The sequence below is a fragment of the Myotis daubentonii genome, chromosome 8 (genome assembly GCF_963259705.1).
Source record: "Myotis daubentonii chromosome 8, mMyoDau2.1, whole genome shotgun sequence".
NCBI lineage: Eukaryota > Metazoa > Chordata > Mammalia > Chiroptera > Vespertilionidae > Myotis > Myotis daubentonii.
This window is the reverse complement of record NC_081847.1, coordinates 46,250,517-46,273,066: the sequence shown is the minus strand read 5'-3', so window position 1 is coordinate 46,273,066 and position 22,550 is coordinate 46,250,517. Positions and strand designations below refer to the sequence as shown.

Here is a 22,550-nt window from a genome sequence, read left to right as displayed (position 1 = left end):
GATGAAATTATACAATTGAAACTGATATAATCTTATTAACCAATGTCACTCCAATACATTTAATAAAATTAATTTAAAAATGTAATGTTGGGATGGCAAATTCCATAGAAAGATAAAAGAGGGAAAGGGGACAGTGAAAGGGAAGGAAGAGGTGCCGTGTGGAGTCTTAGAGACAGGAGCAGAAGCTGGGCTGTTTTACAGGCTAGCAGAGAGGGAGGGGAAACATTCCTTTTACTCTCCTGCAACAAAATCTGTAGAAAATACAACCTACCTACCCACATCATTACAAATCATCGCTATAATGCCTTAACTGTCCTGTAAAGAAAAATACTGCAAAAGGAGAGCCAGTTATAATAGAGTGAGTATATGAACATACCAGTGTTGGTCCTGGCAGTCAGCGATATGGTCATGTTTTGCACCCCCAGGTACGATTGCTGGGGACATGGCCACGAAGAAGGCAGATGGCTGCGGATGTGTTATATTGGCGACTTGATGACAGTCAGTCGCACCTTTAGTGATGTGGCAGTTCTGAAGGGGTGACTGCTTAGCAGTGTTTACACCAAGCAAAATTCATCATTCCCTGTTGAGTTCCTAGGAATTTGATGTTTATGATAATCGCAGAGGAAATGCTTTGCGTTGACCTATAAATGGTGTAAAATTTTTCACCTGAAGGAATGCCAGTGGGCTTTGGATAGTCATGGGGGACCTGGGACATTTCTCAATTATGCTGGACCATCCCATGCATTTCAGGTTGTCCACCCTCTAAATGCCACTAATGACCCCCCAGTTATCTCGTGATTACCCAAATGGTCCCTGAGTTTTCCTCCAGTGCCCCGGGGCAGTCCTGTTCCCATCGAGAACGTCAGTGGGCCTCCGTGGACTCCAGCAGAGAGTCTGGATTTTGTTTTGTGTGCGATGGGTAGCCAGTGGACAGTGATGATTGGAATGAAATGGGACTGAGGTTTTTGTGTCTCTCAGCCAGGACTGTTCCCCAGAGAGAGCTGCAGAGGTGCTGAGCTGACAGTCCTGCTCGCCAAGTAGCCTGTCCAGTCACCCCTCGAAGGGCCTCTGTGAGCATCTCAGCAGAACCATGCTGCCCACTGCAGCGTGGCACCCCTATGGTGCCCTTTGCACCCCAAACTGTTTACAAGAGCAGGTGCAGGCTGTCACCCAGACAGGTTTCAGCAGCGTCACTCCCCCACCCTATACTCACCCCTAATCTGTTCTTACTTCCCTTCCTACAGTAAATAACAGATCCAAGCAGAGTGGTCACAAGTAGCTTTGTACTTGAACTTCACACCGGGTTGTTTTGCCAGGCAGCCTCTCCCTCGGAGCCAGCCTCTGGCGCACGCCCACCCCTCGTGGGTATGGCGCCATCTGCTCTGGGGTTTGCTTTGGGCCCGCGATCACAGGAACATTTTCTGTAACTCCAATGCCAAACAATAGATAGATAATTGGATAAAGCCTAAACTGGAAACTGCAAACAATAAAGAAGAAAAACGCCACATAATGGAGTGGGCACACTACTGGAGTTGGGCTGTTTACACTTGAAACTACTTAAGCAAGTCCTTTATTTTCCAACAACAACGAAACTACTTTAGTGGTGGAACTCCTGCCGCTCTCAGAGTTTGCTTAAGAGAAGGACTGGGGCTCGATCACGCTTTGCCCCAGAACGGAAAGACAGGCCCAAGTTCTCTACCATCCCGTGGCCCCCGAGGGGTTCAAGGTTGTCCAGGAGGGGACAGTATGGGCGGTGTCACTTGTAACCTGTTGTTCCTGGGAGCATGAGTTGCAGGAGTGAAAGGTATTATTGATGTGTGTGTGTTTTTCTTGTTTTTGTGTTTTTTAAAAAATATTTTTAAATTGATTTTTAGAGAGGGAGGAAAGGAGAGGGATAGAGAGATAGAAACATTGATGAGAGAGAAACTCATCAATTGAATGCCTCTGACTACTGGGGATGGAGCCCTCAACCTGAGCATGTGCTCTGACTGGGAATCAAAAAAGTGACCTATTGGTTCATGGGTTGATGCTCAATCACTGAGCCACACCAGCTGGGCAATGTTGTGTGTCTTTTAATGGCATCTAACATTATTTAGCGTAGTCTCAATAACTCAGTGGTCTACAGTTCACCCAAACTTTGGCCATCAAAAACTGTTTCCAGATTTCTGGACATAAAAGGATATTGGCGTGAAGTATTGAATGTGTATACTATAGTAGCCAAATAAATGCTTCCCCAGGGACCACACATGGAATTATGAAGGCAGAATCTATCTGTTCTTAAGTGTGTTGAACTAAGGTTTGCATCCTAGAATGTAAAAATAGCAGGACTGTATTCTTTACGTACCTCTAGGGCATAGCCGGACTTACAATTTTCTGTTTGAAAAATTAAGCTTTTATTTAGATTTATTAAACAGGTTGACAAATACCTAGATTCAGCCAAGTGCCTGAAAGGCTCTTCTTTTGGAGGAAGGTGGGGCTTGTGGCAGGCTCCTCCCACAGTGCCTTTGCTGCTGTGCGGCAGGTTGAAGAAAACTTTATTGCTTCAAAAATAAGGGTGGGAGGAATTCAAATATTGACCTTTGTGGATATCCAGTGTGGGGAAGTGTTATTTCAAGTACCTTTACAAAAGTTCAGCTCCCATGGTAGATGGGCCTTGATCAAGGTAGATCAGGATCTCAGAAACCAGGGTATGGAATTCTAGGCATGAAGGAATGATCCAAATTTGGCCAAATCAGAAGGCAGAGGACATACCTTTTCATCTTACCTGATCTTGAGGGAGATGAGAAAATAAGAATCAGAACTTCAGGAATGGGGACTGAGGGAGTAAAGTATGCAAATGGCGTTCTCTAGATCCCTTCTTGAAAAAAAAAAAAAAAAGAAGTCCAGAGAGTCTCCAAAATTGTGAGGAGGCCTTTTCCTCCTGACAAATTTTCTTTCTTTTTGAGAAAAGGGATTTTTGATTATCACCTCAATAATCTTAGTTCATCCTTTTATCTTCTTACTATTCATTTGATGTGAGATGCTTATAAAACTGAGAAACAGAAAGCATCTTACCAGGAAGGTCTATAAAAGAGCTCATCTTTGTTCAATACCATCTCCTGCTGGGTCCAGAAAACACAATGTAGACAGAGCTTAAGAGAGATGAGTCAGGCAGAGCTTTGGGGGAGTCAGTTAGAGAGGGTGGCCACAGCCTTTGATCATAAACCATGGACAGTTAGAGCTGAAAGGAAGCTCAGAGTCACCTTGTTCAACTCCCTCATTTCATAGATAAGAAAAATAAGGTCTAGAGAGAGAGAGAGACAGAGACTTCCAGAGGTTGAACAGCTAATTGGTGGCTGAGCTAAGAATCTAAGAGCAGAGTTTTACGGAGGGACTGTCTGGATTTTTTCAGATAGGCTCACATACCTGACACTGAGAGAACAGAAAAGACCTGAAGGATTTTTTAATTTTTATAACCAAAGGCTGTTTTAATTCTGTATCAATGTCAATTTACTTTGGTTTGCTTTTGACCTTCACCACCGCTGCTCGTAGGCATAAACTGTAGTTGTTCATTTGCTTTCCTTGACCTCTTTGTGAAGGACTGTCTTTTTAAGGAATTGGTAGGGTTTAGAAGGGAGAGTGTTTGTTGCACATTGTACCTGTACTCTGTGGTCAATGAGAATGGCCTTGGAAGTTCTTAGTAGGTTAACTCGATGCAAAACCGGGGCTCCGGTCTGCAAAGATTGCATGTTGCATCCTCCATGTGCATTGGTTGTTTGGTTTTGTGGAAAACCATTCTGGCACTGGCATCAGCCTTACTCCTCATGCATCCAATTTATACTCTGCTTTTTGTCTATAAAATTTGCCGGGTAAAAAGGACTATCCTCCTTTTATGGAAAATGGACTTGATTTTTCTCTCTATACTATATAGCATTATGAAAATGTTGCTGCATTACCAAACCCTGCTGAAAGGTTAGGAAGCTTATTTTTATTTGATCCCAGTCTTCCCTGTGATTTGAGACTAGGTTGTAAACAAGCCATCAGGCAAAGGAGCTACCAAGAGATGTATAACAGAAGCAGCCTCAGAAATAGAAATTGAATTTATAGGCAGTGAGATGGAGTAATTAGTTTTTATATTAAAAATATCCTCAAACCAGAGGAGTCTGTTGTCTCAGAGAATGGAATTGAGTTTGGATCCCAGTACTTCAAATATTAGTTCGGTGGAAACTGTCTGCTTTGTATAAAATGTATATATAAATCTGTTGTGTACCGGTATAAATACATAATATGTATATTCCTCTCAAACACTTGAATTAAAGTGTCAGTTTAAGTCCAAAAATTTAGAGTGCACAAATTGTTTGTATTTATAAGTCTTAGTCTTAAATGTCATTGATATAGCTAAGGATAATCTGATTAGCCCACTATCTGCCTTCCCCCCCCCTTTGAGCTGTTATTTGCAGTTCCAAAATCAATCAAACCAAAAACATTTCTGCTTTTTGCAAGGAGACAAGAACTGTATCTGAGGTTTTCTCCAGCATGTATGTTTTTTTTAAATCCAGCTGTTGTTCACTGCAGACTGTACATTTAAAACACAATACATGTATAAAACAACCAAAGACACAAGACTATGAAGTGTTGGTTGATGTTAACTATGTGTAAGTTCAATGTACCTTCTGTAGCGACAGTGTTTTAGCCACTGGTCGCTGTCCTTCTGAGTTGGCAGACACCAGATCATGAACTGATTTTTTTTGCAGGGTTGCATCACCCCTTTGGGAGGGCATCCTGTCTGAAATGTGCTGTCTCCCAGCCTGAGTCAGTGGGGATGGAGAGAAATAGTACCTGTTAGCTGTGCTGAAGTCTCCCACGTGTGGGGGCAGTCACTGGTTCTTTGCTGAGTGTTCAGCTAATGAAACTGCCACAGCTCCTGGCAAACTTGTTTCCTAGAGAAAAGTTGGTAAAAATGGGTTGAACTTGAAGTCAAGAGGAGATGATGCTTTCCTCTGCACTTGAGCAGCAAGAAGTCAGAAGCACCACCCACTGGGTCCCTGCTCTGTGGGTCCCAGGAGGGTTTCCTCAACTCTGAGATCTTTGTCCCTTTCTCTGCCTCCTGTCATAAATCTGTTTCAAAGGGAAGAAAAGAGAAGGTTGTTAAAGCATAAACCTCCAGGTCAGATCTCATTACATCAAACACCACGATGATGTCCAAAACCTTTTGTTGAACTGCAATGCTAGATTGGTTTGAAATAACTGAGCCATTCATGGCCTGGGGATAGGAAATCTTTCTGTTGTAAAAAGGTGGCTGGTTGGTCAGTATGTGGGAGCGTTTTCGTATGTGAAAGTGGAATATCATTTGCCTTGTGGGGACCGAGCAAGCAGCAACACCCGATGGGCCTAAAAACTAGAGAAAGTGGGATAGGGGATCGCATCCCTATTTTTAGAGCACTTTTCATTCAGGTAGGATTTCTTCCGGGGCTTGCAGTTTTCAGTGTCAGATCAAGTTTTCTTTCTGACACCCCAATACCGCATATGCTTGTTTGCCATCTGTTCATTTCCATTGCAAACTGCTCTTAACACAATGTTACTCAGTGTTAATTAGAACATGTGTCTCTCTGTCATTCATCTGGGGAAGGGGTTAATGATGATTTATGTCCCTTTAATTGGTTTTCCTCCAAACTGTTATATGTCATTTATTATTTTATAGGAATGGAAAGAGAAAGAGCACCTCATTTTTATTCTTTATAGCTTTAATCATATAGCTCTTTTAAAAAATCAGTCTTGGCCTCAATGTTTCGGTGTTTAAAATATGTGCTCCTTCCGTTCATGTTAAGCAGCAATACATATGAGTGTGTATTTATTGCTTTGCAGTGAACAATTCATTATTATTTACACTTGTTAATTTATTTCTGAATAGGTAACATGTTCACAGGACTCAAAACTCAAGCTATATATGTGTGTATATTCATTTCTGCCTTTTTATACAGAGGGAGGCAAACATGTTCTGCACATGTGCTTCTCACTTAAATACATTTTGGAATTCAGTGCATGTCAATGCTAGGAGCCAGCTTTCTCTTTCTTTGTTAAGGCTACATTGGATCAAAGTACTATGACTGATTAACTAGACCCTTATTAATAGATATTTAGGCTGTTTCTCATTTTTCTGGGGCAGACAGTGATGCAGGGAATAGAATGTATTACATTATTTTGTGCGTCTACAGCAAAGAAATCCTAGAAACAGAATTGCTGCCACCCAGAGTGAGCGTGCCTGTCATTGTGACTGATTCTGTCAAACTGCCCTTTAGAAGTTACAGCCTCCCAGCAGCGTGAATAGTCAGCAGCCTATTTTTTTTTTTCATTTGTGAAAATAACAGCTGAAAAAGCTATCTCGGTTTCTGGTTTAATTTGTCCTTTCTCTTATTTTGAGTGGTGTTGGGTATAGTGAACAATTTAAAGTGAAATTTCTTAGCCACCACGGTCAGGCGACATATATATTTCAAATGTAGAAGCCTATTTCTCCACTTCCCCCTCAAAACACCAGTAAATGATATCTGGTGTCTAGTAAATTAGATATCTAATTTCCATATTGCTGTGTTATTAACAGTACATATGCTATAACTGTTGGAAGATACCTAATATTCTTCTTTATGTAATTACCAAAAGCATATTGCTGAAATCAAATTTCAACGGAAAATTTTAAGAATAATGTATTTCAAACTAATCTAATTCGGCTTCGGTTTGTGAGGGTACATTACACGATATCTTTTAAGATACAATATTTTAAGTCAATTAAGCTCTGACATATGTTGCTTTTTACTAAAAGTACCCAGATTCTAGGCAAATCACATTTTGAAAGACATGATGAAAAAAATGCTTTTTTTAAAAGATAAAAAATGGCTATCTCCTCCTTGATATTTTCCTTTGTGCTGAGCTTGGGGTGAAAACCCCCCTGACTGTGATGGCAGTTGCCTTGCTATCATAACTGAATTCAGCTAGCCGCTCCCGTGACCTCTGAGAGAGGGAAGTCAGGAGTGTTATTAGCGTTAGGTCTGCTGGTCCATGCTTCTCCCTTGTTCTCTCACAAGTCACATAAATCTCTACAAATAGGAAAAGACATTGTCTATTTCTTGGTAGGCTGAACTTTCTATTTTCTATTTTTAAAGGGTAAGCCAATTGTTTACACGGTTACAGACTGAATAATAATTCCATGGTGTGAAAACCATTTACCCCCCTATGGGTCCCAGCCATGGATTCTCCAGGCCATGAAAAGAGGTGGCTTCTTTGGCAAGTAGGACATTTCAAAACTGAGCACCTGCTGTGTTATCATAGTAGGGGTTTCCCTTTGGGATAACTTTGTGAATAATAAATGGGAATATTTCTATTGCCCAGTTAGGAAGTCAAGCAGTCTTCAAAAATGAAGTTGCCTCACTCTGGCCAGTTTTTCTCAGTGGTTAGAGTATTGGTCCATGGACTGAAGGGTCTCGGGTTCGATTCCTGGTCAAGGTCATGTATCTTGGTTGCAGGCTCAATCCCCAGCCCCTGACCAGGGTACTTGCAGGAGGCAACCAATCGATGTATCTCTTCTCTCTCTCTCTCTCTCTCTCTCTCGCTCTCTCTCTCTCTCTCTCTCTCTCTCTCTCTCTCTCCCCCCTCCTCGTACCTCCCATTCACTCTCTCTAAAAAAGAAATCCTTGGGTGAGGATTTTTAAAAAAATTCAAGTTACCTTGAATGTTTAATGGCAGTTTTGAATTGTTGAAATATTCCTGTCATGAAACCAATTTCAGTCATCCCTCAAATCTGGACTCATAAAACTTTAGAGCCAGGAGGAGATTGGAGGTGACCCAGCAGCAAATCCAAGTTTTACAGGTAAGGAAGCCAAAAGTGAGAGTTTAGGATCATCTCTGTGCGTAACAGAATTGGCGCTCTTGAATCCAGGCCCCAGACTTCATTCACCTGGCTGAATTGTTCCAGAAATCTTGCTTAAACATGATATGTTGTGTTTTTTATTTTACTAGAAAAATGCATGCTCTTTGAGAAGTCAGCTCTAAGGTCGCTTGGCAAAACCCTCAGTAGGTGGACTGTTAGGGGGGAGGATGATTTTGCTGAACGCCCATGGCTGGAGAGAACCACAGGCTGCCCTTTCTAAGAAAAGCCTAGAGAGTGCACATGTTAAGACAGGTACAGGGAAAATAAGGTCTTCAGGGATTCTCCCTGTGTTGTGGGCATGCATCTACAGGGCAGGGACAACTTTCTGTGACTTCTGCTATGTGTGAAGAGGCAAGCCAAAGGAGAGCAATGTCAACTGCTGGTCATTTGCACCAGTTCAAATCTCCAATTTAGAGTACGGGGAAAACAGCTCAATGGGTAGCTCAGGTCTTGTGGGAGATGCACCCAAAGCCTGAGAGGAGCTAGCTTATGTAGACAGAAGTCCCTGCCCCTGGTCCCTGAATTCGTCAGAATAGAGCCACTCTGATTGGTCGAAGCTGCACAGCTCCACTAGGATGGGGAAAGCCTCAGTCCTATTGGTTGAAATAGGACTCCAGGACTCCTTCATAAGGACAGGCTCAGGTGGCAGAAACAGTGAGGAGGCCGGCAGGTTAGCGCATCTCTGCGGAAGTCCAGTTTGTGTGAGAGGCCCCTGTGCAGAAATGGCTGCTAAGCTCTGTTTGTTTGTTTTTTGTATTTTGTTTGTCTGTTTGCTTGTGTTTTTTTGTGTGTGTGTTTTTTTCCATTTGAGCCCAGTTAGCCATCAGGGTTCACAGCAGGAATATAGGGGAAAAAAGTAAAATCATCACCACTAATAAGCTAGTACTGTTCATAAATGGATTGCTTTATGTGAAGCATTTAAGGAAACCTCTTATGAGGACTATTATTATGTGTTTAGGAAGAAAGAAATACAGGGGGAAGAAAGAAAAAGAGAGAGAAGCAGAAGTAAGAGGGGAGAAAGAAGGAGAAAGGGAGCGTGGGTCTTACCTGCATCACAGGTAATGTACCTTCTCAGAAGTCTCTTACTTGGACCAAAGGGACCATTGCCATTTTGTGGCAGCTGCCTTAGCCATAGTCCAGAGCTCTTAAGTGTTAAAAATGTGTCTGGTACCTCCCAAAGCTGTATTCCCAAAGCCAGTCCTTCATCTGAAGTTCCGACACCTATAGCTAACTGAGGATTATCTATGACACACTCGAACCTCAACAAATATAGGACTTAACCTGCCATCTTACCTCCTCCCCAGCCAGTTCCTTTGTCTGAACTCCTTATTTCATTGAGTTGCATCACAGTCCTCAAAATTGGCCAAGTCATAACTATGGCAATTATCCCTGGTTCCATCTCCCCCCTCACCCCACCCCTTCCCGGTCAACAAGCCCCACACATTCCACCTCGGTGTTGTCGATCGATTCCCTCCCCTTGTACTTACTGCCGCTTCTTAGTTCACAGCCTCATCATTTCTCCTTGAGCTGCTGTAACAATCCCCAAGTGGCCTCTCTGCCACCCAGTTTTTGCCTCTCTCCAACTGTCTTCCAAACAGTAGCAAATGACTCTTTCTAGGAAAGCCTGTTCAACCATGGGATCCCCCTGCCTGAAATGCTCCATTTGCAGCCGTCCTCCCACAGAGAAGCTGTCCCGACTGGCCCGTGCTTGCTCCTTTAGCCATGTCTCTTGCAGGCCCATCCTCATAAGCTACACCTGTTTCCTTGGGGGCTTCAGTGCTTTTCCTACCCCTGACCTTTGCATGTGCTATTATTCCTTCTAAGCACCCCATTCTGCTTCCCTTTTCCTTGCTGATTTTTCTGATCGCAGTTTCGATGGTACTTTTCAGAGACATCATCCCCGACCAACCAAGTAAACTTAGTTTAACAAATACATGCATACTTTTACAGAGTGCCAGGCGCTAGGCTAAGGGCTTTGCATGTATTCATTCATTGCTCCCCAAAACTTCAGCAGGAGGGAAGGGTTATCCCCATTTTAGGGATGAGGAAACTGAGACCTTGTTTGAGTGGTGCTGTACCTTGCCCAAGGTCACACTGCTGTGAGTAGGGGAGACCCCTCTGCAATCTATGTTCTAGCTAACCCCTCAGCTGGGCTGGTTTCCTGGAGGAGGGAGCGCCTGGATGCTCTTTTTGTAGCTTCTCTTGCTGACCCGCTGGCTGCAAGGCTGAGCCAGAGAAGCTTTGGCCACTGTTTGGCATCTTGTTGTCTGGGGCTTATATCTATACATATACTAGTATGTGTGTCTATATATGCAATTTGAATGTGTATATGTGGAATATATAATTTGTATGTGGCATATATCTATGCATATGTTTTCTATGTGTGTATATGTAATCTATTAAAAATAAATTATATATACTCATATACATATATATGTATAAGTACACATATATAAATGTATATAAATTTATTTTTTGAGTAGGTAATATAAGGATATATTATTTAGATTCAAAAGACCCAGGTTAGGCAGTTTTTCTCCCAACCTTGCATCTCCCCCATTTTTCTCTGGAAGCTACTGGTGCTGCCAGTCTCTTGTATATCTTCCCAGGGGCTACATATAAATATATAAGTAAACACGGTACCATTAGTTCTTACATTTGTGGTAATATATTCTGCTTGCCATTTTTAATTTGCTTTGTTTGCTTAGAAGTATTCCTTGGGGCTTGTTCCATATCAATACATGAAGAGCTTCCTCTTCTCTTTTGTGGCTAAATAATAGGCCATTCCAGGGAGATGCCATAATTTATTTAAATCGGTCTCCTTTTGTTGGGTATTTAAATTGTTTTCCAACTTTTGCTAGTACAAACATTGCTACAAAGATTGGCTTCCTACAATCATCATTTTGCACACATAAGAGTTTTATCTGCAGGATAAAATTCTGGAATTGGAATTTGGGGTCAGAGGCTAAGTACATTTATAATTTTGATGGATAGTGCCAGATTGTCTTCAGAGCGGATGTATCCATTTATTTTCTCATTAGTAATTTATGAGAGCGCCTCTGTTCTCATACCCTCACCAGAGCGTTACGAGAAAACGTTTTGATGTTCACCAATCCTAATACGTTTAGTCTGACTCTTATGTGAGTCAAGTTTAGTATCTTTTAATGTGTTTGTGAACTATTCTGATTTTTCTTTTATATTAGCTGACCAGTCCACTTGGCTTTGTTGGATCTTATTGATTTATAGGCATTCCTTATGTATTAATGAAATGAGTCTTTTGTCTATGATTTATGTTCCAAATAGTTCTCTACTTTGTCATTTATCTTTGTTTATGGTTTTCCCCCCCAAGTAGAATATTTTTATTTTCATGTAATCACATTTATCAGTTTTATTCCTTTACAGCCTGTGGGGTTTGAGTCATAATGCGATGGGCCTGCCCTTATGCCTAGATTATAAAATCCTCCTCCATGTGCATGTGTGTGGGTGTGAAGTTGTTTCAGAGAGAATCTGTAGAGTGGAAGAGCTTGGAAAACAGATTCTGGAGTCAGACCGACCTCACTTTTAGCCCTGGCTTCATCTCTATCCGAGTTCTGTAATCTTGGATGAAGTGTTTAAATGGATTATTAGTATCTTTATCGTAGGGTTACTAGGAAGATCAAATGGGACACCATAGGGAAGTGTCTTGTGTTTAATTACCTATGGCTGCCTTTATTGTTTTATTATTCCTCTACATATGCAATAATAGTTGCATGAGGACAGAAGCCCATTCTTCTCTTTCATTTGCATTCCTCTTGCCATCATGCTCCGCCCCTCCCAGCCTTCTCCCACCTTAGCAGAGGCTCTTCTGAAAGCACATGAGCGGTCACTTTGATTGCTTCACTGATAACGTGGATTTGAGAGGGAGACGCCCGGAGTTTTGGCTGGAGACACCTGGAGGGCCACATGTTCTCCAGAATCCTTATCTGCCACGCATCCATCCTTCTAGCTCCTCAAGGACCCTGGTACTTTGCAGGACCTTGAAGTTTTGTTTCTGTCCCTGGGTCATCAGTGAGAGTTTGTATTCTTCCTTTTGACTGCTGCGCAGCCCCCTGCCCTTAGGATCCCCTTGCCTCCCTCCGTGCCTTCCACTCCATGGACATTCTTCCTCTGCCACCTCATCTCTTGTTGTTGAATCTCTGTGGGCCGACGCCTTTCCTGGTTCTCATTCACATCCAAGGGGACTTGAAACAGAGTAGTGTAGTCCACGCAGCAAATGTTGTAAATACTGTGGCCAGATGAGTGGGAGAAGTGAGGGGCATGGGGTGTAGGTATTGATGGTAAGAGCTGTAAGTCACTTGACTAGATCTCCATTCCCATCGACCACATACAAAGGAGGATAATACAATTTTCAGTAGATAATCACCTTGAAAATTTCCATGATGTCAGCTTGTTAACATTGACTCAATTTTACTTGTCATAGATGTTAACTTCTTAAGAATGTTTAATAATATGCAGGCTGTTCAAAGGTACCAGTAGTTTGGTGTCAGATTTGGGAGTTTGGCCTGAATTTCCTGACTTTCATCTCTCACTCCCTTTAATCCTCCTTTGCCTCTTTAAGTATTTCCTTTGTATCTTCAATGTTAGCAGTGGCCCCTTGACATTCCAGTGGTAGGAAATGCATCGAAGCAGTCAGATCTCCTATTCAATTTTGCCACTAACCTTGCCATCAATAAAATAATGCTTGGAGCACAAGTGTCTTTACAGTGGAGTGGATCAAATGTCAATCACAGCTGGTCTGAAGCGTGCGCAGTCAGTGAGTTTAAGGGCAAGGGCAAAGGACAGATTATGAGAGAAAAAGAACAGGGAAAATAATACATCTAACTATTTTGTTCAATTTGACAGGAGCCCTACCGAGGGACATGTGGTATAGGGGACACAAAGATGAGTCAGTCACAGTCCCTGCACTCAGAGGCAGGGCCCACTGCGTGCTGAGCACCTGACTTCCATTTTTACATTTGATATTTGCAGCAATCCCATCAGAGGGGCATCTTTATTCCAGTTTTATGCATAAGGGAGTTGAGTTGAAGAGAAGTTGAGCAATATGACGTTGGTCCCATAGTGATCGAGGAGCTGGGGTCAAGTTGGTGAACCTGGTTTCAAAGCCCAGGCTCCTTGGCCAAATTGCATCACCTTCCAGGAACTAACTCCAGCCAAGGGGATTGGGTGACTGTTTGCCGTGGGAAAGTAACTCTAATGACATCAAAGTAAGAGGAACATATGGATTCCCCTTGAGTTTTCTTCTGGTCGGGGTTTTGGTTCTGAGTTATCGTGCAGTGAATGTTCAGGAGAGAAAGGTCGCTCCCCAGCCGGCCTGCTCCCCCAGCCCCCACCTTGATAAAAGAAGTCTCCTTACCACCTGACTTGCCTGCAGGTAACAAAACAGGTTTCTAAAATATGTAATAAAGAAGCACTGCTTGTTCCTTTCTGGCAGCAATCCCAGGGGAAGCAAAACTACCTGGTCTGCTTGGAACCCTAGGCCTAAGAGGTTAATTTAAAAAATGCTTGAGGTTCCTGCATTCCCATGATATGTTGCCAGAATATTCTGTAGCTTTAAAACTCTCAGCCCTCTTTCCCCCCTCACCCATACCCATGCCATGTGTCCGGGGCCAGAGCCTCTCACCATTTACACTGGGGTGCCCCGAAATGCTGACATTCACAGCAGGCGTACAGCTTTCTTGGAAGAATTTCATCCTGTCTGTGAAAGATTTCACTTATCTCCTCTCTTGCTTCCAAAAGGAGCTTCTTTACCCCAACTTGAAATCTTGCTGTATTCCTAAGTGTTTTGGAAACAAAATGTGCAGAGGGAGAATTCCTGCTTTGTGAATATTGGATCACTTTGTTCCCTGGCACAACAAGCTCTCCTTTGTATTACACATCTGAGAACAGAAGTTCTAAATAACATTTTTATACTCCCTGTTGATGTGAGTTCTTTATTTGGGGACAATACGGTCAGGTTCTGATATGCTTTTCCCTTCCTCAGGGTCAAGGATGCTGCTGACCCACAGCCTGGAATTGCGCTGTGAAGGGGGAGGAGCGGGTACCTACCCCCTGGGACTTTCTTATTGGGTGTCTCCTGTCTCCAGTGAGTGTCCCATGTCATGGTGGGATGGCCAAGTGGTCAGCAAAGGCACGTAATGAGCTGGCCTGACGGTGAGCTGAGTGCTTGAGCTAACCAGCTACAAAGAGACCAGATGGGCAGACAGACCAAAATAGCCTCTTATCCACCTCCTTCCTGGAAATGCAGAAGGGCTGCCCTGGAGGTCTAAGAAGGCCAAATTTGGTCAAAAAACCCCGCACTTACTATGAACAGGACACTGAGCTGTGACCCTGGCGTGAGTTTCCTACCTCCAGTGTTTTATTTTCACCGCCCACCCCAGTTGCACATCCTAACTGGTAAGACACCCTTCACCTTCAGGCTCCTCGGATCCTCCTCCTGTATGTTGTGCTCGTACAGAGTATGTGTACTTTTTCAAAATGAGTATGTATGCTCTCATCTTTAGGCAAACCCCATATTACAAAAATCCCGTTTTGTATGGCAAAGTGGGACATTCTAATTTATTTTTCAGATAATGTATCACCACATTTCTCAAAGGGCATAAACAGCATAATAAAAATATGATTTCCTCCTCAAGTATGTTTATGTGTCTGCGTAAGTTTCAAAGCTCTCCCTTTGTCTCAGTCATTGGACAAATGCACGTTGAGTTGTCTTGCGTGAGGCCCGGCTGCCCTGCGTGGCTCATACCAGGAGCACGTGGGCTCTGGTGTTCAACAATTCCTTTGGGTCAGACATCCGTTTCTTCCTCCTCGTTTCTTCAGTGAAAATGTATTTCGTGCTTCCTGTGGGCCAAGCTCTGTGCTGGTTCGCTCTGTGTCTGCCTTGTCCCTGATGGGAACGGCTGGAATGGGGGTGCTGTGGTCTCCCTTGGAGGCAGGGGCACTGTTGGGTGCTGGGTGCAGCCAGGAGAGCTCCTCGGAAGCCGATGCGCCACAGGAGGCCCGAGAGCCTCTGGCGCTGGGGTGCATTGGATCATTTCCTAAGTGGATGAGCATTCTGCTTCTCCTACTTAACCTTTTCTTGCGCACTAAAATGGGAAACGGACTCTCCAAACAGACAAGCTCAAGTGATAATAAAAAATACCCTCCAGTAGACAGCCTGACAGGACCTGCATTAGGGAGTTAATGTTTGGATAAGAAGCCCCTCAAGGGGGCTGGAGCCCTTCTCTGGACCTTAATTGATTTTTGTGTTCATTCTGCTCTCTTAATTCTTTGTAGAAAAGTGATTATTCGGGCAAAGTGACTTTACATGTTGTAGGCGCCGTATTATGTAATACCGTTCTTATCAAAAGATCATTTCTGCTTGTTTTGCCTTTTTTTCCCCCCCGATCCAGCTCATGTTTATTTTTCTTTTTCATTTTATTTCTTCTTGTTTATACAGTTATTGTTCCTCATATTCTTCCCATTTGGTCCATCCCCATCTTCGTCTGCCAGGAGAATGGGAGGAGATGGGGACACTTGATCCAGGCTTCCCCCCCCCCCCCCCCGCCTTTAAAATCAATTAGAAATAGCCACCTTTTCCCTAGTGAGTTTGTTATATAATGTGGATGGAGCCTCATTAGTTCTAAATCTGACCCCTAAGGAGCTGGGTCATGTTCATTCTTAGGGACTGAGCGACTGTCATCTGGATGTCCTATTGGGGTCTACTCCTGCTGGCCAAGGTGAGCCCGGCTCAGGAATGTGTCTGCTTCGTACAGACATGCCCTGTCATGGCAGAAAGTTCTACAGAATAGTAGCTACTAAAATCTCTTCTTGGTAAAATGGGTTTGTGAAGCTGTCATCATGTTCCTCTTAATTTACATCATAAACCCAGGACTTGGAAATCGACAGGGTATTGGCCTGCTTTCAGTGACATTGCTAGGAAACTCAGCCTGTGTCCTCAGATGATACATGGCTGTGTGTGTGCGTGTGCGTGCATGTGTGTGTATGTGCGGAATGAGGAAAGTGAGATAGTCCATTGTTATGTACTAGCAAAGACAGGTTAGGCTTACAGCGTAACCCGAATGATAGAATGTGTTTACAGCAGCATTAATATGACTAAGAACTAAGCAGATGAGAAGTAGCCAGGTGTGATCAAAGCACATCTAATAGATCAGGTTTTTGGAACATCTGAGTCTAAGGGTTTGATCTTCATCACAGTGTGTTGAGAGGTGATGCTTTAAAGCAAGAAAGGAGAAGAGACCAACTATGGAGAACAGTACCCGAAACAAGTGGAAAGCAGATGCGTGCACTTGAAGGTATCAGTGCTAGGTGCATGCATAGCCCCTTCCCTCTGCGGGGCTGGAGGGAGAGCTCTATGAGAGCTCACATCATGAAAACGGAGCCATTCTATGCATTGTGTCCAATATAGATGCCACATGCAGTGGCTCTGTGGGTTGTGACTTGTTTTCTCATGGGAAGCCCATCCTGGCTCATCTTGGCATCTGCAACCCAGAAGGGAAGACTTGCAGAGTGTGGATGTGTGATAGCCTAGTGGGTAGGGAAAGTACCCCCCCTGGGTGGCTGGGAGATGTTACTCATGGAAACCAAAGGCTGGGCTGATGGTAAAAGCAAACTGTTTCCCTTTGGACAGTGTATTAACTGCAATTAGGATGTTGCTCCTGATAAAACACCGCCCCTTTGCTCCTCCTCCTGCGTGTTCATCCATGTGATAGCTGTAAGACATCTCATTGTTTCCAGCCAACAAATGGCAAAGTGCTCCCCAGCTGCCCTTAGGTAGCTGCGTGCAGATAGACCTGTGCAGAGGCCCCGTGCCCACACAAGCATGTTTGTCCTCTGCGTCCTCTTCCTCTCTCGCAGGGCATGCTAGGAACACTGACACGCCTCCTGCTCTTTCCACTAAGGGGGCTGGTGCTCTCGCTCTAGGTCCCACAGTCATCAATAGGCCTGTTCATGGGGGAGGTGACAACACAGCTTGTCACAGCAGTACAGGCTGCTGGGTTCAATGTGAGCTTTCTTCTTAGAGTGAGCAAAGGGCATGGGACTTCTTAGGGCCGGGACACTCACAACCCACAGCACAGATCGAAGATCCTTGATCCAGGCCACAGGGGAGCACTGAACATTGCTTTTGTGGGTTAAATACAATTTGATGAGCACACATTTGTGACGAAGGCCTGTTGTGAGGTTTTCCTGATAGTGCATAACCTCATCACTGAAATCTTTGTCAGGCATTGTTTTGCATGATAATCTACAAAGGAAGCTAGTGACAAGCTCTCTGATGTTCTCTCTGTTTTTGTTAGAGTTGATTCTTCATCACCCTAGTCAATAGGGAAAATTACCATCATCGATGATACAAACCCACAGAAAGTCCCAAAATACTTTGTGTTTGATTTCGAGATGTGCACAGCAGGCGTGTGAGCACATTCAGACACCGCCTCCTGGCTCCCTCCCTCCCTGCTCGGCTCCAGCCCTCCCTGAAGACAGCTGGGAACCGTGTCCAGGGAGTGTCCACTGGAGGGTGGGGACCAGGCCAGGGGGACATGGAGAAATCTGACCGGGACATCCCAGTGATATTTTATCTATACATTTTTAAGATCAAAGGAACACCAGTGTGGTTTAAAAATCAAAGAGTCCGGAAGGCATTTATTAATAAAATATAATGGCCTCCGTATTCTCCTCTCCTCCCTCAGACCCACTTCCCACAGGCAATATCCTTTGCACCCTCCCACCCTTTTTTAAAGTTCTTTTGGTGATTGCCTTCCTATCTTTAAATGATATATGTATACCATTCATACTAGTGTCTGCAAACTGGGGGGCTTAAAGCAGTAGAATGTATTCTCTCCCACAGCCCTGGAGCCTAGAAGTCCCAAATCCAGGTGTGGGCGGGACCACGCTGCCTGTGAAGGCTCTGGGGAAGGACCCTGCCTGGTCTCTTCCACTTCTGGTGGTGGCCATCCATCCTTGGCCCTTAGCTCACAACTGTGGCTCTCCCGTCTGTCTCTGTCGCCACAAACCGTTCTCTCTCTGTGTCTGTTGTCACATGGTGTTTCCTCCTCTTATGAGGACACCATTCATTGGATGAGAGGCCACCCCAATGACCCTATTTATCCATAAAGGTCAAATTCACAGGAACCAGGGGGATGCAACTCAACCCATCACCCCACTCTTTCCCAATTTGTACGCATTTGGCTTTGTTGAGTTCCTTTTAGGCTAGATGAGGGTTCTCTCCATTATTCAGCCCCATCTCTCCCCTGAGCTGCTGCTCTCCATGGTATGTGTCACCTTTCCTAGCCCCTCCCCTTAAAGGGCATTGCTTACATTTCAAACAGATTTTTGCAGCTTCATTTCTTATTCTATTAACCATAGAGAGCATCACTTAATTACTTATTGAAAAAATGAAAACATGAGCTCTTCTGACTCCCTCCCTCTGCCACCTCCTAGTGTCTGTCAACTAGTGCCAAGGTTGATAACACCTGGGTTCCTTTGGGTTGGTTGCATGGTTAAATCCTCTGCCATCTGTCCTCAGATGTAGAACCGATATTTGTCTACAGCTTCCATAGAGGGCATCTACAGGTGGCAAACCCGTCAACAGTGTTTTCATTCTTTATTATGATGATGATGTCTGCTGGATTATATTGCCTTTGTATGCCCTGTGGGTTTTAATTAAAATGCTTTGTACCATATGAAGAAGGACAATGCATTGTATGTTTGTATAGTACATTTTGTGTTTGACTTCAGATGGCAGCACACTTTTCTAGCTCAGTTTGGAAATCCCTTTTATTAGTACAGCCTTTGAAATCCTTCTGCATTACATATTGAAATGGAGCTTTGTGTCTTACTAGGATTAACTATTTGATCACATGAAAAAATACCCGCGTGGGTCTCTGTTCTTTATGAGTAGTTAACAGCAGGTGACTCATTCTCAGGCAGTGCTCGTCAAACTTATGTTTGTTTTTTCTTTTAATTTAAGGGCCAACATAGAGATGTTAACTTCTTACTTTGCCACATTGAGATATTAGAAATTACCTACTATTTACTCTCACTGGTGAAATAAAGAACATTGAGGAGGAGAGGGGTGAATAGGGGGAAATGGGAGATATCTGTAATACTATCAACAATAAAAAATATATTTTGAAAAAGAACATCGAACACTAAAAACTAGGAAGGACATAACCTCAGAATAAATTACACTGTATGTTTTAAAATTGAATGAATTTCATCTTAAAGGAACTTCACTATCTTCTCTAACTTTTCCCCTTTTGGGTAGACTGGTGAAAACAGTCTGGAGGAAGGTTTCCTGGGTCAGCCCTGTCCAGTGGACATGTATTTGGTTTTAATGGATGTTGAGCACAACGGTTAATTATGCCACTTATATTGTGGCTGATTAAGTGGATTCATTAGAGCCTGGGATGGAAGATGCTCAAGACCAGGGGCAGGCCCTGTGTGGAGTGGAAAGGTTTATTAGCCTTTTTTTGTGGCCCCTAGCTATAATAGACCCCATCCCCCAACTATGTACCCCTACTCCAGGCTAACTAGCCAGTTCACAAATTCGGGGTATTGGGCAGGAGAGAAATTTAAGATTCATCATCTTTGCATATGTAGCCCCTGATTAAGTCACCGCTTAACCCTGTGTTAATATCTTAAAGTTAAATAATGTGGTCACAAAACAGTACCTGCCCATTATATTCTGCCATATATATATTCTGTACCTGAGGTACGGGGAAAACTGGCAAACTTAGCATTCAACAGATGCAGGATGGCAGCATTTTTTTTTACAGAATTCTCAAACTAAATTTAAAACAGAATGAGATGAGTGACTGTATTTGTCCCATCAAATATACTTGATTAATTAACCATCTGGTTAATTTATTCATCTCCTTAAGGAACTTGCAGATTGGGATATTGCCGTTACCAAGTTTTATTATGTTCCTTTGCTACATTCAATGGAATTTAGGCTTCAGAATGTTAATGTTTTAATATGACATTTTGTGAAATTACCCCCAAACAAAAACAGAATTAATTCCTTGCCCTTTTTTTTTTGTAAGAAATATCGGTGTGTGTGTCCGTAACCAACCACAGACGGTGTTAATGGATGATCACGTAGAGCACACCCACTGTCCTAGGACCATGTGGTTTAAAACATCCATTGGGCCTCTTCATACTACCCCTGAGAGGTCCTTAGACTTTGTTTTCCCGCTTTTTTTATGCAAGGGGAATCCAAGGCTAAGAAGCGGGCAGCCCAAGTTTACTCAGCAAGTGAGTTGCAAAGTGAGAAAAGGAAGTCAGTTTCTTAGAGCCACGTCGCCTATCCTGGCTAGTAAGTGGCGTCTCTCTGGATCCACATTCTCGACTTTCAGGATTCACACGAGGCCACGTCAGGTTTTGAAGAACTGAATGGTGCAATGAGTCAAACCTGGCTTTCCGATTAGAAGCACAGAGAGTTGTGTCCCTCGAGGTCTCTGTGCTCCAAGCCGTGGAGGTAGATGGCTGTTGTGCTCCTGGGCACAGTCCAGTTTCGGTGGAGGAGGAAGAGGCTCGGAACCCACAGCATTGCGGAGTTTGCTCTGTTTATTAGAAGTCATGCTCTGGATGGAGCTGTCCACAGTGCCACCCCGTTTCATTGGTGACGCATAACATGAGACCCAGAAAAGTCCCGGCTCTCATTTCTGGAGCTGGAAAAGGCGCTGGCCTTATACTGCTCTAGCTTTGCATCATTTAGCTATGTTGGACCTCAGCTGAGTTACCAGTAAAATGGGGGAAATGATCTTGACTGCCAAATGCAGGGGATCAGACCTTCCCAGTGCTTGACTCTTCTAGGTGCTCTTCCAAGGAATCAGACTTGCAACCCTAGGCTCCTTAGGTCTATGCACTTCACAGCGGGGGTCCCTACCTTGGGCCAGATCCAGGTCCAGGCAGGGCCCGTGTTCTCTAGCTTGACATCCCACCCCTTCTCCACTCATCTCTGTCCTGGTTCCCCTTGACCTGCGGAAGACCTCTTGCCTTGCTGTCTTTTTGTTCCCATCCAGTGGTTTTTGCTCTGATACAGGGAGTGTGCCCCTCCTGTGCCATCAGGATGGTGCCGGTGGCAGCCCTCTCGAAGATCCAATCTTCACTCGAGTTGAAATCTAACGCTCAGTGTGATGTATAAGAACAGCACAGCTCAAAGGTCAGACTGCCACAGACTGCATGTGTTCCAGGCCCCGTACTTGGGATATATGCATTAATTGATAATATAAGCAGTCACGTTGAACTTTAAAAAAATCTGGCGTCGATAATCATGGTGCCCATGGGGAGGAGTACTCACAAGGAAGATGGAATTCAGTTGGAGCACATTTTGGTTTTTGTTCGGTCATGTTGTACATGGTAATTGTTATAAAACAGAAAAACACCAGGCATCCCTTTAACTCCCAAACAAACATTCTAAGTAGTCGGGAGTCTGCTGTACATAAAAGGAAGCTTTCTCTCACGCCGAAGCTTGCCAAACAAATTGTGAGTCCGAAAAGTAAAGCCCAGAGAAAGAATAACTTCAGCTATCCGTGGGTGGAAAATAAACAGTCACTTTATATGCATTTCATGAACGTCAAAGACACAGGTGGGAAACGAATCCTCCCAGATAAGAAAGAAGTGCTTACTCGTGTGGAAAAAAAGCAAACATCCAGCCGTTTTTGGAGCCGTGCAAGTCCAGACAGTTTCTTTCCCTTTTTTTTTTTTTTCTGGTTAGCTGCTCATAGCCACAAATATGTATATTATTTCCTTCTTGCCCACAATTATACTAAGAATCATCTTTCTAATATACTGGGGAATCCCAAATAAAAATCTCATTTTCCTAAAAAACAGACAAGTCTTTAACTCCAGCAATTAAATTATTCGTATCTGGAATGTGAAAGAAAGAATCCTAGAGGTCTCTAATGTCCACCTCAGATAGTTTTCTTCCCCAATTGACACTATAAATGGATCATGTGCTGAAGGAGGGGTTCACCCTGGCCACTGATGTTTTGAAATAGCCCACAGACAGCTCCTGGGGAGGTCTCTCTGGTTCTGCGCTCCAGTGGCAGAATCACAGACTATTTTAACCCTTTTCTGAGTGTTGAAATATTTTCTTATATGGGAACCTGCTATTAACTGCCTTGACCATCCTCTTATCCAAACGTGTCAGAATAGTAAACCCAGTGAACTTTCTAATCGGTCAGCAGAATGTCAGGTCTTAGCAGCATGGACCCAAAGCAGGCTTCTGGATTCAGACTTTATCTCTGCCCTTTCCTCCCTGGTTCTCGATGCTTCCTTTTGCTCATCTGCAAAGTGCATATTACAAAGCACCTTCCTTATAAGTGTTGTCGCGAGTTAACATGAACCAAGTTCTTAGAACAGTACCTGGAATGCACTACAGACTCTGTAAGCGGCCGCTATTATTTTGGAAAACGAGGAGGAAATTCAGACTGTTCATTGCAGGAATCATTCCATTCGCCGTTAAAATGGGTTTTTGTTTATGGAGGTGGTATCTGTTGTCTGTACATTCACTTTAAAAAAATCAGATCTGGAATAGCAGGTGCTAGGAAGCTAATTATTTGCCTTTTCTGCTTCCTTCTTAATTTCTGCTGCTACTTATTCTGTCGCAGGT

At 43.6% G+C, this 22,550-nt stretch overlaps 1 protein-coding gene across 7 annotated transcripts in view; it reads left to right on the top strand.

Annotated features, from left to right (window-relative positions):
- Positions 1-22,550, top strand: part of BCL2 (BCL2 apoptosis regulator) — a 166,025-nt gene that overhangs the window by 37,415 nt on the left and 106,060 nt on the right. Inside the window, exon 4 of one of the 7 annotated variants that reach the window (XM_059706283.1) lies at positions 13,920-14,605. The exons of the other annotated variants lie outside the window; for them this stretch is intronic. Within the exon in view, the coding sequence (XP_059562266.1) occupies positions 13,920-13,937 (18 nt within the window). The 3' untranslated portion in view covers positions 13,938-14,605. Of the gene's footprint in view, positions 1-13,919; positions 14,606-22,550 lie in introns of those variants that run through there. 7 annotated transcript variants of the gene reach the window in all.